Raw genomic sequence first — 16,628 nt, 5'->3', positions numbered from 1 at the left:
AAAAAAAATATATATATATATATATAGAGAGAGAGAGAGAGAGAGTGTGTAGGAACTTCTTTTGATGAATTGTCTGAATAACCCCAACATAAGGTCTACAACCAGGTAAAAGTAGAATAATTGCCTTTGTTGAATCTGGAGAACCTGTGGGCATCCCTAATTTTGACACCCTGCTCACTTGCCCTTCTTGTTGCCTCAAGCCTCTCCCACTTCTCTCTTCCCATGTCCTCTGCAAAAATGCCTCCTAAGAGGCCACAAAGAACTTAGTTTGAAAGCCATGGGGATATGTGAAGTGCCATGTAGCACCCCCTGAAGTAGGTACTACAGCAGCTCCACTCTGAATCATGGGATTTCTGGCCTTCTTTCAGTGAACATTCTTCTTGATCCTTCCTGTGTTTCTTCTTCCCTTGACCCTGCAGGAGCTCAAGGTGGCTCTGTGGCCAGGGCAATTTTGGAGAGCAAAAAATTTGCAGTGAGAGCAGTGACCAGGGATGTAACTCGACCAAATGCCCTGGAGCTCCAGCGCCTTGGAGCTGAGGTGGTAAAAGGTGACCTGAATGATAAAGCATCCGTGGACAGTGCCTTAAAAGGTGCCTATGGGGCCTTCTTGGTGACCAACTTCTGGGACCCTCTCAACAAAGATAAGGAAGTGTTTCAGGTAGAAACCAAATTGTTTCTTTTTTCCTTTGAGCCCTTTCCTCTTACCCTCCCTAGCAGCTTCTTTCCTTCCTAGAAGGGGACAGGCCTTCAATCTGGGCAAATATGTGTCTTACATCCCCTTTGGCATTTATAAAAAACATGTACTTTAAGTACTTGTTAAAGATATCTTTGTAAAATTAATGTTATGTAGCATCTGTCTAGGTCTCAAGACCTTGAATATTCCAGAGTGACCGTTTAATGAAGCTAGTCATTGGATTATCTACTTCTCACCATTTGTTTGTACATGGCATGGGGGGTGGTAGCAAAGGTACCCCCGAATTTGAAGCTAGTCTGAGAGTGAAATAGAAAGAATAAAGATGTAATTTACACTTCATTTACACTTCGGATCGATAATTTGGGGACGGGAATATAGAAAAAGAAATAAACGAGCAAACAAGCCCACAGTGAAGTAAATTCAGGGAAAATGAAAGTTTGTGGAAAAAGTAAATGTAGGCTGGGCGCAGTGGCTCACGCCTGTAATCCTAGCACTTTTGGAGGCCAAGGCGGATGGATCACCTGAGGTTGGGAGTTTGAGACCAGCCTGAACAACATGGTGAAACCCTGTCTCTACTAAAAATACAAAATTAGCCGGGCGTGGTGGTGCATGCCTGTAATCGCAGCTAATTGGGAGGCTGAGGCAGGAGAATCAGTTGAACCTGGGAGTTGGAGGTTGCAGTGAGCCAAGATCGGACTATTTCTCTCCAGTGTGGGCAACAAGAGTGAAACTCTGTCTCAAAAAAAAAAAAAAAAGAAAAAAAAAGAAAAAGAAGAAATAAATGTAACCATAGAATATCACATAACTCAGCTTCAGCTGTGTGTAAGCACTAAATATTGATCTAGCCAAAAACAATGATTGGGAGAATGAAAAAAGGGAATTGTGTATATGTGTGGTGGTGGTGGTGGACAACGTGAGTGAGTAAGAGAGGAGACAGAGCGAGTGAGTGAGAGAGAATAATTAAATCCTCATCTTTCATAGTAAGAATTTAGTAGATGATATTTCAAATTGAAAAAATCAAGAATTAGTGGTATAAACGTTTACAAAAATAAACAGCTAAATGAAATTGAAGTGTTACTTCTGGAGAACAGTAATCAGCATAGGGCACTGGGAACTTCTTTTATTTTATTTGTTTTATTTTATTTTTTTAGAGACAGGGTCTCACTATGTTACCCATGCTGGTCCTGAACCCCTGCGCTCAAGTAATCCTCCCATCTCAGCCTCTTGGGAATTTCTTTTTCACTATAAGATCCACTCCCTCCCAACCCATGACAGTACTATTTGAAATTTTAAACTATGTATATGTATACATTTGAGAAAAAATGAAGATTAGATTTAAAAAAATATAATGGATGGTATTAGCCACTTGAAGAAATGGTACAATTCAAAAAATCGAGAGCAGGATCAAACTGTTCCAGGAAAGTCTCTTGAATTAATGATACCATTCACAGCCTGTGTTTTAGTGATAAACTCTGGAAGGGCTTATTTTAGGAGACTTGAATTCTACTTCTGATATTCACTTACTAGGAAACGTAGGGGTACAAGTCACCTCTCTGCTTCACTTCCTGCCTCTGCTAACCCAGGTTAATTATGTCTTCTCTGCCCGCCGCATGAGGTTTTGTAAGGAAAAGTAAGAAAGAAAAAGCAAAAAGGAAGGAAAAAAAGAAGAGAGATGAAAGTGCTTTGGAAAATTTGGACCTAAACACACACAAAAAAGAGAATATATATACTTACGTGTTTGTGTGTGTGTATATACGCCTCCATTATGCCCTCAATATCCAAATGGTGTGTAGATATAGTCCATTACTAGACACAATTATAGAAAATAAATAAATGCGATTGCAGTTGATCACAAAGACACTGAACCCAGAGAAAAACGCCATCTCTTCCTGACCAGTTGCCACCAGGTTGCTTCTTAGCTTCAGACAGGTATCTGGGGTTCCTTTCTCCTCTACCCCCTCCCTAATTTCTTATTCTACTACTCCCCCACCTCCGGTGTTCTGCTGACAGCCCCCATGGGAGCAGGCTGAGGAGTTGGGGGTTTTGGAGTGGAGCCTCTGCTCAGCAATGCTGGTGTAGTGGCCTCTCATAAGGTAAATTGAATATATTTTGAGGCTGGTAGAGCTTCCTCTCCATAGGGATGAGGGTAATAAGAAAAGGAGCGGGTGGGCCTGGCGCCGTGGCTCAGGCCTGTAATCCCAACACTTTTGGAGTCCAAGGTAGGCAGATGACTTGAGATCAGGAGTTTGAGACCAGCCTGGCTGTATGGTGAAACCCCATCTCTACTACAAAATACAAAAAACTAGCTGGGCGTGTTGGTGCCCACTTGTAATCCCAGGTACTCGGAGGCTGAGCCAGGAGAATCACTTGAATCCAGGGGGCGGAAGTTGCAGTGAGCGGAAATCATGAGACTCTGTCAAAAAAAAAAGCAGGGGGCAGGAAGGGAGAGGGGAGTGGAGGAGATTCTGCTCTGAATATCTGTCCAAATGCTAATACAAATACAGCGGCCTATATGAGGATTTACTTTTGACCCTCAGGGGAAGCTGGTGGCAGACACCGCCAAGCATCTGGGTCTGAAGCATGTGGTTTACAGCGGCCTGGAGAACGTCAAGCGGCTGACGGATGGCAAGCTGCAGGTGCCGCACTTTGACAGCAAGGGCGAGGTGGAGGAGTACTTCTGGTCCATTGGCATCCCCATGACCAGTGTCCGCGTGGCGGCCTACTTTGAAAACTTTCTCACGGCGTGGCGGCCAGTGAAAGCCTCTGATGGAGATTACTACACCTTGGGTAAAATGAAGTGAAAGCTCACCAGGCACCTGGTTGCCCTCCTCTCTACTCACTTGCCTCCCTCTCTTCCTTCTTGCCCCTCTGCAGTGGACACCTACCATTTGAGTGCCTTCTATGTGTTTAGCTCTGTGTGAAGTGCTGAGAGGGCTACCAAATTGTCCTAGGCTTCTCTAGGGCACTACACTAAATTGCTCTTCTAGGGCAAAGAACTAGATCTGGGATCAGAAGCACAAAGGGTTACATTTCCAATCTTAACATACTGACCGTCCTTAATGGAAGTACTGGAGTTAGCTATGTGACCTCCAACCTCAGTTTCCTCAGGTTATTTTTATTTTTATTTTTTGAGATGGAGTCTTGCTCTGTCGCCCAGGCTGAGTGCAGCAGCATGATCTTGGCTCACTGCAACCTCCACAGCCTGGGTTCAAGTGATTCTTGTGCCTCAGCCTCCTGAGTGGCTGGGATTACACACACCCACCACCATACCTGGCTAATTTTTGCATTTTTAAATAGATACAGGGTTTCACCATGTTGATCAGGCTAGTCTCAAACTCTGGAACTCAAGGGATCCGGCCAACTCAGCCTCCCAAAATATTGGGATTACAGGTGTGAGCCACCATGGCTGGCAGTTTCCTCAGGTTTAATGGGAAAATTGGACAAGATGACTTTTTTATTTTTTATTTTTTTGAGTCTGGGTCTCTGCTGCCCAGGCTGGAATGCAGTGGGTCTTTCGCCCATACTGGGTTTCATTGCTCACTGTGCAGCCTCGAACTTTCGGGCTCAAGCATCCTCCTACCTCAGCCTCCTGAGTAGCTAGGACTACAGGGGTATACCATCACATCTGGCCAATTCTTATTTTATTTTATTTTTGTAGAAATGGGGTCTCTCTTTGTTGCCCAGGCTGGTCTTGAACTCCTGGGCTCGAGTGATCCTCCCGCCTCTGCCTCCCAAAGTGCTGTGATTACAGGTGTGCGCTACCATGCCCAGCCTCAGGATGACTTCTAAGAGCCCTTCTAGCTCATCCATCTGACCTTCTGTGGCAACAATGGAGGAAAAGTATTCTTCTGATCTGGGTCCCATGGTCAGAATTAGAGCTTAAAGGGACTGTGACCTGCCCGGGAGACAGGTTCCCAGGCCCTACCTGCACAGAGTCCAATTCCATAGGTCTGGGTTGATGCCTGGGAGAATGTAGTTTTAACAAGGACTCCAGGTAATTCCAATGCTGCTGGTCCACTGGCCGGCATTCCCCTTCCCTTTGGGGATACTTTCTGTGGCCATGGTCAGAGTTGGCCTTTGTGCAGTAGATGGAATGTGGAAATACCAATGACAACAATTCAGGCTTTCTTCCTTGATTCAGAATTAACACTCATCAGAAGCCGGGAGGGGTGGCCTGTGGTCCCAGCTACTCAGGAGGCTTAGGTGACAGGATTGTTTGAAATAGAATGAGGGAGGGGAGGGTAGTAGGAGGTGAGGTCAGAACTAACAGAGGGTCTGGTTGTGTAAGCTTCGTAAACAACTAGCTTTTCCTCTGAGAGACACAGAGAGCTATCAGAAGGTTCTGAGCAGACAGGGCCAGATGTGGTGGCTCACGCCTGTAATCCCAGCACTTTGGGAGGCCGTGGCAGGCAGATCACTTGAGGCCAGGAGTTTGAGACAGGCCTGGCTAAGATGAGGAAACCCCATCTCTACTAAAAGTACGAAAATTAGCTGGGTATGGTGGTAGGTGCTTGTAATCCCACCTACTGGGGAGGCTGAGGCAGGAGAATTACTTGAACCTGGGAGGCAGAGGTTGCAGTGAGCTGGGATTACACTACTGCACTCCACCCTGGGTGACACAGCAGAACTCCATCTCAAAAAAAAAAAAAAAAAAAGAAGGTTCTGAGCATATGTAACATTCACCTGAGCTGAGTTTTTACAGGGTCACTCTGATTTTTATGTTGAAAAGAGACTATGAAAGGGCAAGAGTTTGGCCGGGCATGGTGGCTCACACCTGTAATCCCAGCACTTTGGGGGACTGAGGCCGGTGGATCATGAGGTCAGGAGTTTGAGACCAGCCTGGTCAAGATAGTGAAACCCCGTCTCTGCTAAAAATACAAAAATTCGCTGAGCATGTGTGCCTGTAATCCCAGCTACTTGGGAGGCTGAGGCAGGAGAATTGCTTGAACCCAGGAGGCGGAGGTTGCAGCGAGCTGAGATCGCGCCACTGCACACTCTAGCCTGGGTGGCGGAGCAAGACTCTGTCTCAAAAAAAATTTTTTTTTTCGTATTTTTAGTAGGAACGGGATTTCACCGTGTTAGCCAGGATGCTCTCAATCTCCTGATCTCGTGATCCTCCCACCTTGGCCTCCCAAAGTGCTGGGATTAAAGGCATGAGCCACTTCACCTTGGCTGCTATAGTATTTCTGACAGGCTGCCTGGACAACATGGTGAAACACTGTCTCTACTGAAAATACACAAATCAGCCTGGTGTGGTAGCGGGTGCCTGTAATTCCAGCACTTTGGGAGGCCAAGGCGGGCGGATCATGAGGTCAGGAGATCGAGACCATCGTGGCTAACACGGTGAAACCCTGTCTCTACTAAAAATACAAAATATTAGCTGGGCTTGGTGGCAGGTGACTGTAGTCCCAGCTACTCAGGAGTGTGAGGCAGGAGAATGGCATGAACCCGGGAGGCAGAGCTTGCAGTGAGCAGAGATCGCGCCACTGCACTCCAGCCTGGGCGAAAGTGCAAGACTCCGTCTCAAAAAAAAACAAAAACAAAAACAAAAAAAACAAAAAAACAAAAAAACAACAACAAAAAAGAAAGGGCAAGAGTGGAAACAAGGAGACAAATTTTGCAATAACTCAAGTCACGGATGATGGTGGCTTGGACCAGGGGGGTAGCATTGAAGATGATGAGAAGTGGCCAGATTTTGTACATATCGTGCATATGATTTCCAAAGTAAAAAAAAACAGGATATGGGATGTGAGAGAAGTGTGAAGGCTGACTGCAAGATTTGTGACCTGAGAAATCAGAATGATAGGGTTGCCATTAGCTGAGGTGGGAGGCTGTAGTTCAGTTTGGGGACTATTGAGTTTAAGTTGTCTATTGAACAGTCAAGTAAGGATTTGAGTACGTAGTGGGACATGTGAGTCTGGAATTCAGCAGAAGTTTTGGCTGGAGATATGTTTAATCATACTTTACATACAGAAGATATTTAGTAAATGGTTGTTCTTTTTAATCAATATCCAGACACTGTAGCATTCTCTCTCTTTTTTTTCTTTTTGAGATGAAGTCTTGCTCTGTTACCCAGGCTGGAGTGCAGTGGCACGATCTCGGCTCACTGCAACCTCTGCCTTCTGGGTTCAAGTAATTCTCCTGCCTCAGCCTCTGGAGTAGCTGGGATTACAGGCACGCACCATCATGTCTGGCTAATTTTTGTATTTTCAGTATAGACAGGGTTTCGCCATGTTGGCCAGGCTGGTCTCGAACTCCTGACCTTAGGTGATATGCTCGCCTATGCCTCCCAAAGTGCTGGGATTATGGGTGTGAGACACTGCACTCGACCTGTAATTTCTCAAACAAAACCTTGTAACTGTGTGTAGATTGTGGCCCCTGGGTTTTACATTGCCTTCCCACACCTTTTGTTTAAGTGATTGATTAGTTTGGGTTGGTGGGACCTACCAAGGATGTGATATCATTAACTATTTATCTTTTCCTATTTTTTTTTTAATTAGCTATACCAATGGGAGATGTACCAATGGATGGTATCTCTGTTGCTGATATTGGAGCAGCCGTCTCTAACATTTTTAATTCTCCAGAGGAATTTTTAGGCAAGGCCGTGGGGCTCAGTGCAGAAGCACTAACAGTACAGCAATATGCTGATGTTTTGTCCAAGGTTTTGGGGAAAACAGTCCGAGATGCAAAGGTGAGTTCTTAGGGGACATCCATGTGATCACAAGAGGCTGCCTTGGTTAACATTCCACTGACTTACAAATTTTGGTAGACTGTGGATTTAGGCAGGATTGAACTTAAACTTTCAGAAGAAATTGAGAAGGACTGTGGTTGCATAAATCTAACTTCATCGATTGAAGCAGTAGAATCTCTCCCATACGGCTTTATTTCTTTGGCTTAGGGTTAATTGACTAGTAAAAGTAAAATTACTTTTGAGTGGAAAGAACTTAGAATGTGAAGACTGAGATACAGCCTTTTCACACACACAATCCCAACTCCTCTCATAAGCCCTTGATGCTGACCACTTCGGTCGGCCAGAACTAGCTGATGTGGAACAAGGCACTTAGCTTCATTGAGCCTCAGCTTCCTCAGTTGCAAAGTGGGGAATGATAGTATCTACTTCGGTGTTCCTGTGAAAATTACAGAGAATACATTTAAAGGGCTTATGATAGTGTTTGGCACATAGCAGTGATATATCGAGTCTCTGTGATGAACCCAGTGCTACTTTAAGGAATTTGCAGCAAAGTTGGAGTGAAAATGTTGATGCCCATCAAGTCACCATGATCATTATAAAACATAACTCTATAGGTGCTTAATTGTGTTGTTCAGAATATCAGTGCTATAGGTGACCAGAAAACAGTGGAAGAAGGTTTCACGGAAGACGTGGGCTTGAGTTGGTCCTTGAGGGAACACGACTGTGTATAGATAGAGGGTGCACCAAGAAGGCTGGCCTGGCTGATTCTAGAATAAACAGAACAAAAAAGAGGCAGTATGGGAAGGAGGCAGATTCTGGCTCTGTTCCTATCCTTGGTAATTTACTTAACCCCCCTCCATCTCAGTTTCTTCATATGTTCCAAAAAAAGTTGTTATACCTCCTTCATGGGATCATCGTGAGGATGAAATGAGATCTGTACAGCAGGTGCTTGGCACTGGGTCTGGCACTTAGTAAGCCCTCAACAACTGATCATGCTATAAATCATGCAGGAATGGCCCCCTTGTGTGGGTGGCTGCCTTCTTGGGCTTGGAGGTAAGTTATTTTCTCCAAGGAATTGTGCCTGGCCAGGACAGACTTTTTACAGAAGAGTGAGAATTGATGATATTGAGCATTACCAGCCATTTCCCCAAGCGGGTATTGATAAGAGGAAAGGAAAAGAAAACAGGCTGTTTTCAGGGTACAATGATAGAGTTGAGTAGTTCCAATAGTGACCTTATGGCCCACAGAGCCTACAGTATTTATGTCTAGGCCTTTAAAGAAAAGTTTGTTTCCCAGCACTTTGGGAGGCCAAGGAGGGTGGATCACGAGGTCAGGAGTTTGAGACCAGCCTGGCCAACATGGTGAAACCCCGTCTCTACTAAAAATACAAAAATTAGCTGGGCATGGTGGTGGGCGCCTGTAATCCCAGCTACTGGGGAGGCTGAGGCAGGAAAATTGTTTGAACCCAGGAGGTGGAGGTTGCAGTGAGCCAAGATTGCGCCATCGCACTCCAGCCTGGGCGACAGGGCGAGACTCCGTATCAAAAACAAAACAAAAATAAAAAATAAAAAAAGGTTTGTTGACATATGTTCTAGAACATTTCCTAGAATTAGGGATAGAAGTTTGGATCAGCAGCTCTTGTGCTTCTAGAGTGGGTATCTAGATTCCCAATTTAGCCTCGGGCACTGAAGTTGTCAGGAAGCAAAGGGTTTTTTTTTTTTTTTCCTGGAAAACTAGTGTAGGATTCAATCTAGCCACAACACCACATCTGGTTATCTCATTGAAGCCACACACACATTTCTTGGAGAGATTAAGTTACTCCTATACCCAAGAAGGCAGCCACCCACTCAAAGATGGGCTCACAAGAGGATCTGCAAGGTTCCTTGTACCTGGGTGCACACTTACTTCTCAGTGACCCTTCTCCCAGACCATTTGCATTTGGGTCATATATTCGTTTTGTCTTGTGGGTTTGAACCCTGTAAGGAAGGAGAGAGTGTGAGTGTAGGGGATGAGTGTGTGTATTGATTCTCAGAGGATGCAGTAGACATTGTTCTGAATTGCTCAGAACCTTTCAAGCATCTGTTAGTCACATACTTGGTCCCTGACTCTTCTTGGTGTACAAATTGCTTTATAATGCAGCTGAAGCTCCTCTGGCACCACAAGCTGTAGGGCATCAGAGTCTGGAACTTCTATAGAAAGGTCTGACAATTCCGGGGAAGGGTGCATCTCGCCACAAGGTGGCGCTCCAGCCCTCACGGTCTGACTTCCTCCCACCTCCTCAAGGGGGTATGAAATGTCTGATTGAAACTGTCTAACCCCCAAAGGAAGATGGTTTTCTCAGAAAGTGAGACACAACAGAACAGGTCTCTTTCCTTCAAAAATCTGCAGTAAAAGAATTCCTTATTTCACTGAAGTATATTTGATATCAAAGTTATGGATGAAAGAGCGACTCAAGGAGACAGACATGGAAGAATCTTCCATGCTTCTCACACAGACTTCTATTTCCAAACTCACTTCAAATTGTCAATGTTTTTCTGATTTCAAAAATAGTAAATACTTATTGAAGAAAACTCAGAAAATTATGAAAAAGAAAATACAAATCACACATAGTTCAATCTCTTAGAGATAGCTACTGTTAAGATTTGACAGATTTTCTTGTCTTTTTCCAGTATCTGTAAGTATTTAATAATTGTATATATACACATACATATATTATAGCATATACTTACATATTTATTGTATTAAATATATACATATGTATATGTATATATGTGTATATATGTATATATTTAATACAATTATTGTATGTATATTGTATATACATATGATACACATAATGTATACACAATAATTGTATTTAAATTGTATTTAAATAAATACTAGCATCTATTAGTCATATACTTGGTCCCTGACTCTTCTTGGTATACAAATTGTTTTATAATGCTGCTGAAGCTTCTCTGGTACCACAAGCTGTAGGGCATCAGAGGCTGGAACTTCTATAGAATGGTCTGACAATTCCGGGGAACGGTGCATCTGGCCACAAGATGGCCATATTATTGTATTCAATATATACATATATACACATACTTATATATACATATACATATGTATATATTTAATACAATTAAAATAACACTAAATGTAGCATTTTGTTTCTGGCCTTTTCAGTTAATGAGAATTTTCCTATTTTGTTAAACTTCTCCAAAAACATTAAACTGCATTATGTTCTGAGAGTAGATGTACCACAATTAATTCTACCATTTCTCTATTGTTGGCTATGTAGGTTGTTCTTAATTTTCTCATTATTATGAATGCATGTGACAATCATCACTTTGCCTAAGTTGTTTGCGTCTGTCACTTTTTTAAAGACCAAGTAAAATTGCAAAGTCAGAGTTTATCTCTGAGGGCTAAAGACAGATTATACTGGATCCAATAGAAATGATTTTAGCTAATTCAGTAGGGGGGATTATGGATCTAGTTAGTATTAGAAAGGATTCAAGGAGTGGATTTTATGGAAGGTGACAGAAGGCAGCTCAGTTGGTGTGGGATGGGCTCCATTTCTGCTTGGGCCTGGCCTTGGCAAAGGCTGGGGCAATTGGAGGTAAAATATAGACCTCTAACCAAGAAAGGGAGCAAGGATGGATGGGCCATCAGCCAGGTGAGAAGGAGAGCCTAGTGCCAGAGATGGGGGATCTTGACGCTTCATGGAGGTCCAGGTGGGTGGACGGTTTCAGAGGGCTGATAGAGGAATATGAAGAGGAAGTGTAGGCGAAAGCACTGCGAGGTGCTATTCACATGAAGGCTGGTACAGATCTATAGTACCTTATTGAAAAGGCTTGGGGCCAGAAACAATTCAGCTTTAGGAATCTTTCAGCTTTTAGATAGGTTATTGTCTACATATATTATATAACATCACCAGCAGGGGCTGGAGCAGGAACCTGTAATCAAACACATCTGTATCTCTGCAGGCAAATATTTGAATGTTTCCACTAAATGGTGTAATTAAAGACCATAAATAGCTTCACATAATTAGATCAGGTTTGCCACCAAATTAGTTCAAAAAGGTCAGTTTGCTGCCAAATGGCTTATGGGGACAAAAAAAAAAAAGCTTTAGAGTCTCTTGGATTTTGGAATTAGGCTAAAGAATTGTGGACCTGGCTGGGTGCTGTGGCTCACACCTATAATCCCAGCACTTTGGGAGGCAGAGGCGGGTGGATCACCTGAGGTCAGGAGTTTGAGACCAGGCTGGCCAACATGGCAAAACCCCCATCTCTACTAAAAATACATAAAATTAGTCAGGTGCGGTGGTGGGTGTCTATAATCTCAGCTACTCGGGAGGCTGAGGCAGGAGAATTACTTGAACTCGGAGGGCAGAGGTTGCAGTGAGCTGAGATTGTGCCCCTGCACTCCAGCCTGGGTGACAGAGTGAGACTCCGTCTTAAAAAAAAAAAAGAATTATGGAATTGTATCATAATTAAGGTGAATAATGTCATTTCAAACTATTTTAAGTATGGGCTATAACATTTTCTGTCTTTTTATTTGTTCTTAAAGATTACCCCAGAAGTTTTCGAGAAGCTGGGATTCCCTGCAGCGAAGGAAATAGCTGATATGTGTCGTTTCTATCAAATGAAGCCGGACCGAGATGTCAAGCTCACCCACCGACTAAATCCCAAAGTCAAAAGCTTCAGCCAGTTTATCTCAGAGAACCAGGGAGCCTTCAAGGGCATGTAGAAAATCAGCTGTTCAGATAGGCATCTGAACCACACAGCCTCTTTCCTCTCTGATCCTTTTCCTCTTTACAGCACAACATTCATGTTGACAGAACATGCTGGAATGCAATTGTTTGCAACACTGAAGGATTTCCTGCAGTCCCCTCTTCAGTAGGAAGCACTGTGTTGGTGATAGGACACAGTAATCTGATTCACCTTTAACTTGCTAGTTAGTGATAAGGGTGGTACACCTGTTTGGTAAAATGAGCAGTCTTGGAACTTGGAGCTTCTCCCCTAACGCTAATGGGAGGGCAGATTATACTGGGATTTCTCCTGGGTGAGTGATTTCAAGCCCTAGCACTGAAATTCCCCTAGGCAGCTCCAGTTTTCTCAACTGCATTACAAAATTCCCAGTGAACTTTTAAGTAGTTTTAATTTTAAAAAACGAACATCTTTGTAGAGAATTTTCTGGGGAACATGGTGTTCAGTGAACAAGCACAAGCTCTGGAAATGCTAAAATTCAGTTTTACTTCAAGATTGGAAGTTTATTTTCTGAAGTTTATTTCATTCATGAAGTCATCTATTGAGCCACCATTCAGTTATTTATCTATTAATTCCTTGATCCTTCATTTATCCATTCTGCAAACTTTTCTTGAGCACTAGCACGGGTGGCGCATTTGTGGACTTCGCTTCATTCCTATGTGTTTTCTTCTCAGAGTGATCCACTCTCAGAAAGGCTCCTTTCCAGTTTGTGGTTGGGTTGGAGTCAGGTCAGGGCCAAGAGGGCCCATCTCGCAATTTAGCTCTAGGCAAAATCCAGGGGATCTGCAGTGGGGAGTGGGTACAGGAAGCTGGAGGGAAGGCCTGTGAAGGGTAGGGATGTGGAAAGAGGAGGTGACAGAAGGACCCCATAGGACCTTCCTATATCTCTGGCTTAGCATTTTTTATATTGTATTGTAATCGTCTTATTTGCTAGTTTTCTTTCTTTCTGTGAGTGACTTACACTCATCTTTATCCCAGTGCCTGGTACATAATAAGTGATCAATAAATGTTGATTGACTAAATGAGTAAATAATCAATTCTATTATTACAAGAAAAGAGTGGCCAGGCACAGTGGCTGATATGTGTAATCCCAGGACTTTGGAGAGGCTGAGGTGGATGGATCACCTGAGTCCAGGAGTTTAAGACTAGCCTAGGCATCATGGTGAGACCCTGTCTCTGGAAAAAAAAAAATTAGCCAGGCCATGGTGTTGTGCTCCTTTGATCCCAGCTACTCGGGGGCTGAGGTTGCAGGATCACCTGAGCCTGGAGGTTGAGGCTGCAGTGAGCCGTGATCATGCCACTGCACTCCAGCCTCGGTGACAGAGTAAGAACCTGTCTCTAAATAAGTAAATAAATAAACAGGTGCATTGCTTGTGTGTGTTGGGGATGTGGTTCTTACTCCCCGAAAAGAACTAGCAACTGCTACTTTTTAAGGGCAAGAGATTGGCCTCTTCTGGGAATGGAGGATCCTCCACTATCCAACATGTGATGATAGAAGCCCCTGAGCAAGGACAGAGATGGTGGAGCCTGTGTGAGAGCCCTTGGCCTGGAATCTCACTCAGGAGAGGGAGACTTGGTGGTGGCAAAAGACAGCCTTTTCTGTTTTAGAGCTCCACGCGATAAGTGTTGAATAAATGATGTTGAAGTTGTTGCAGACAAATTTTGATTCTTGGGGGGCAATCAATTGAAGTGCATTTGAGGACCACTCTCCTTTTCAAAATACCAAGCCCCCAGCAATCAATTCAGTGCAACTTAAGTGCTCAGCCCTGGGAAATTGGCCTGGATAAATTTCTAAAAAGGGAAAAGAAAAAGAAAAACAAAACCCTAAACTAAAAATAGGTGACTTATTACTTATCTGGGTGGGCCAGATGGGAAGAATGACTGCTGTTCCCTAAATAAACCTTGGGGTCCCCCATGTGGAGAGTGACTACAGGCCCAAGGGTCCCCTGGACTTTTTGTGTGTTTGCTGGGATGGCAGGTTGCTTCTTTTGGACCAGGATAGCTGGGCATGGTGACTCACACCTGCAATCCCAGGACTTTGGGAGGCCAAGGTGGGAGGATTGTTTGAGGCCAGAAATTTGAGACCAGACTGGGCAACATAGCCAGACCCTATTTCTAAAAAAAAAAACCAAACTCAGCCAGGCATAGTAGTGTATGCCTGTAGCCCCAGCTATTTGGGAAGATGAGGCAGGAGGATCGCTTGAGCCCAGAAATTTGAGGCTTCAGTGACCTGTGATCATGCCACTGCATTCCAGAGTGAGACTTTCCTTCTCTCTCTCTCTGTTTTTTTTTTTGAGACAGGGTCTAACACTGTCACCCAGGCTGGAGTGCAGTGGTGCAGTCACGGCTCACTATAGCCTAAAACTTCTGAGCTCAAGCGATCCTCCTGCCTCTACCTCCCGAGTAGCTGGGACTACAGGCACACAGTACCATGCCTAGCTACTTCTTTTTGTATTTTTGTAGGGACAGGGTCTAGCTATGTTGCCCAGCCTGGTCTCAAATTTCTGGCCTCAAGCGATCTGCCTGCCTCAGCCTCCCAAAGTGTTGGGATTACAGGCATGAGCCACCATGCCCGGCCTTCCCTGTCTCTTAAAAAAAAAAAAGGGAAGAAAGAAAAGAAAAAAAGAAGACTGAGACAGGCCAGGGCTGCATAGCCATGGGTCAGTCCCAACAATTGTTTCTCGAAAGCATGAGAAGTCCTTCCACGATTTAGAACCAAACTTTACAGTGGCTGATCTGAAATGAGACTGTGCACTTTAGGCACCTCAATCTCACATAACAAAGAAAAGAACTTCCAATTAGTCTGAGACATTTAATATTTGTTGACATTTTAATATTTAATAATAGTGGACAAAAGATTCCACCACTATCCTCTCCCACTCCTACCCAACAGTCTCCAGGCCAAGGGAAGGAAAGGATCCCCTTTGCAGTTGTTCAGGGTAGAGACCTGGAGACCCAAGAGAGGCACAGAAGGTGGAAATGGGGCCCTGCATCTCAGTGAACAAGAGCACCCTCTGTTGTCCAAGAGTAGATTAGGGTTGGGGGTGTGGGCGATGGAATAGAAAGGATGCTGAAGATCTCTCTCTGTGATTCCAGAAATGACCCTAGAAATCCAAGCTACAAAGTCAGATAATCCTGGATTTGATTGCCTCTGCCATTGACGAGTTGTGTGAACTTGGTCAAGTTACTTGATTTCTGAGCTTGATCTCCCCATCCTCACTGGGGACTGCTGGGAGGACTAAAAGATTGAAAGCATGAGAGGCAGTTTGTCTTTGCCAGGTAGTAAGTGCTCAAGAAACAGCTGTAGTTATTCTCTCTCTCTCTCTTTTTTTTTGAGGCTCTTATTGCCTAGGCTGGAGTGCAATGGCGCGATCTCGGCTCACCGCAACCTCCGCCTCCCGAGTTCAAGAGTTTCTCTCCTGTCTCAGCCTCCCGAGTAGGTAGGCTTGCAGGCGCGTGCTGCCACGCCCAGCTAATTTTGTATTTTTAGTGGAGACGGGGTTTCTCCATGTTGGTCAGGTTGGTCTCAAACTCCCGACCTCAGGTGATCAGCCCACCTCGGCCTCCCAAAGTATTGGGATTACAGGCGTGAGCCACCGCGCCCAACCAAGAAACAGCTATAATTATTCTTGAGCATAATTCCTCCCCTTGCCTCCTTCATATGCCTCCCAAAGTTCTGAGGTGCCTCCTGGGCGGTTCCCGGTGTCACCTGACCTTGGCCTCCTGGACTGCAGGTTCATCATGCTTAGCCGCCTGCTGCCAGGTGTCCTGTCCCTTCCCATCGCCCTTCTCCCACCACTAGATGGCAGGATGAGTCCAGCATAAGAAAGGATCGCTCCCGCCTCATGCCAGGTGATTTTTCCCAGGGCTTTTTTGGGAAATAAAGCCAAAGGAGATAGTTATGCGGCGCATCTTAAAGCCTTGTCGGTTACCCTCCGTGGCCATTTCGACAGACATGCGCTGGTCACCTTCTCTGGAATGAAGTGCCTTCTCCGTGCTGGATTATGAGAGTAAGGGAAGGAAAGGGAGGACCAAGGGATTATCCAAAGGCTCCAGTACTGGCTCGCTCCACGGCAGAGAAAGGCCTTCAGGCTGAGGGTGAGTCTTCTGCATAGAGGGGCCCCAGGCCCTGCTCCAGGACTGCAGAGCACAGGGCCTGCCCTTTCTCCGCCTGGCAGCTGGGGCCGAACCTTGCTGGATGCTGGTGTTCCTGCTGCTGGCTTCTCCGCGGGTCACACTGCTTGTCATCCTCTCTCCGACCCAAGGGACCTTTGCAACTCTGAAGCCCCATCAAGACTACACAAGGGGCAGAGACGGTTCACTAAAAGGAAACTGGGGCACTGTTAGGAAGTGAACATTGAATGGCCCTCAAACATTGTCCATTCTCCCAAGTAACAGAGCAGAACACTCTGGCAATGTAGTCCTGTCTTGGACTCCTCATGGGAGTGAGCAGGAAGGCAATAACATGAATTTTAAACCATCTCGGAGTAGA

General features: G+C 44.7%; 1 protein-coding gene across 2 annotated transcripts in view; it reads left to right on the top strand.

The window, feature by feature from the left end:
* Positions 1–13,161, top strand: part of LOC105519842 (putative nmrA-like family domain-containing protein ENSP00000305954) — a 20,919-nt gene extending 7,758 nt beyond the window's left edge. Inside the window, exons 2-6 of one of the 2 annotated variants that reach the window (XR_001003030.1) lie at positions 420–658; positions 3,232–3,481; positions 7,195–7,385; positions 8,037–8,193; positions 11,937–13,161. Coding sequence is in view for 1 of the 2 variants with exons in the window: in XM_011953373.1 (XP_011808763.1) it covers positions 420–658; positions 3,232–3,481; positions 7,195–7,385; positions 11,937–12,116 (860 nt within the window). In the remaining variant the exon portion in view is untranslated. The remainder of the gene's footprint in view (positions 1–419; positions 659–3,231; positions 3,482–7,194; positions 7,386–8,036; positions 8,194–11,936) is intronic. The other variant, XM_011953373.1, reaches the window with a different exon arrangement.
* The last annotated feature ends 3,467 nt before the right edge of the window (positions 13,162–16,628 follow it).

The sequence above is a fragment of the Colobus angolensis genome, unplaced genomic scaffold (assembly GCF_000951035.1).
Source record: "Colobus angolensis palliatus isolate OR3802 unplaced genomic scaffold, Cang.pa_1.0 Scaffold36, whole genome shotgun sequence".
Lineage (NCBI taxonomy): Eukaryota > Metazoa > Chordata > Mammalia > Primates > Cercopithecidae > Colobus > Colobus angolensis.
This window is presented reverse-complemented; position numbering and strand designations above follow the sequence as displayed.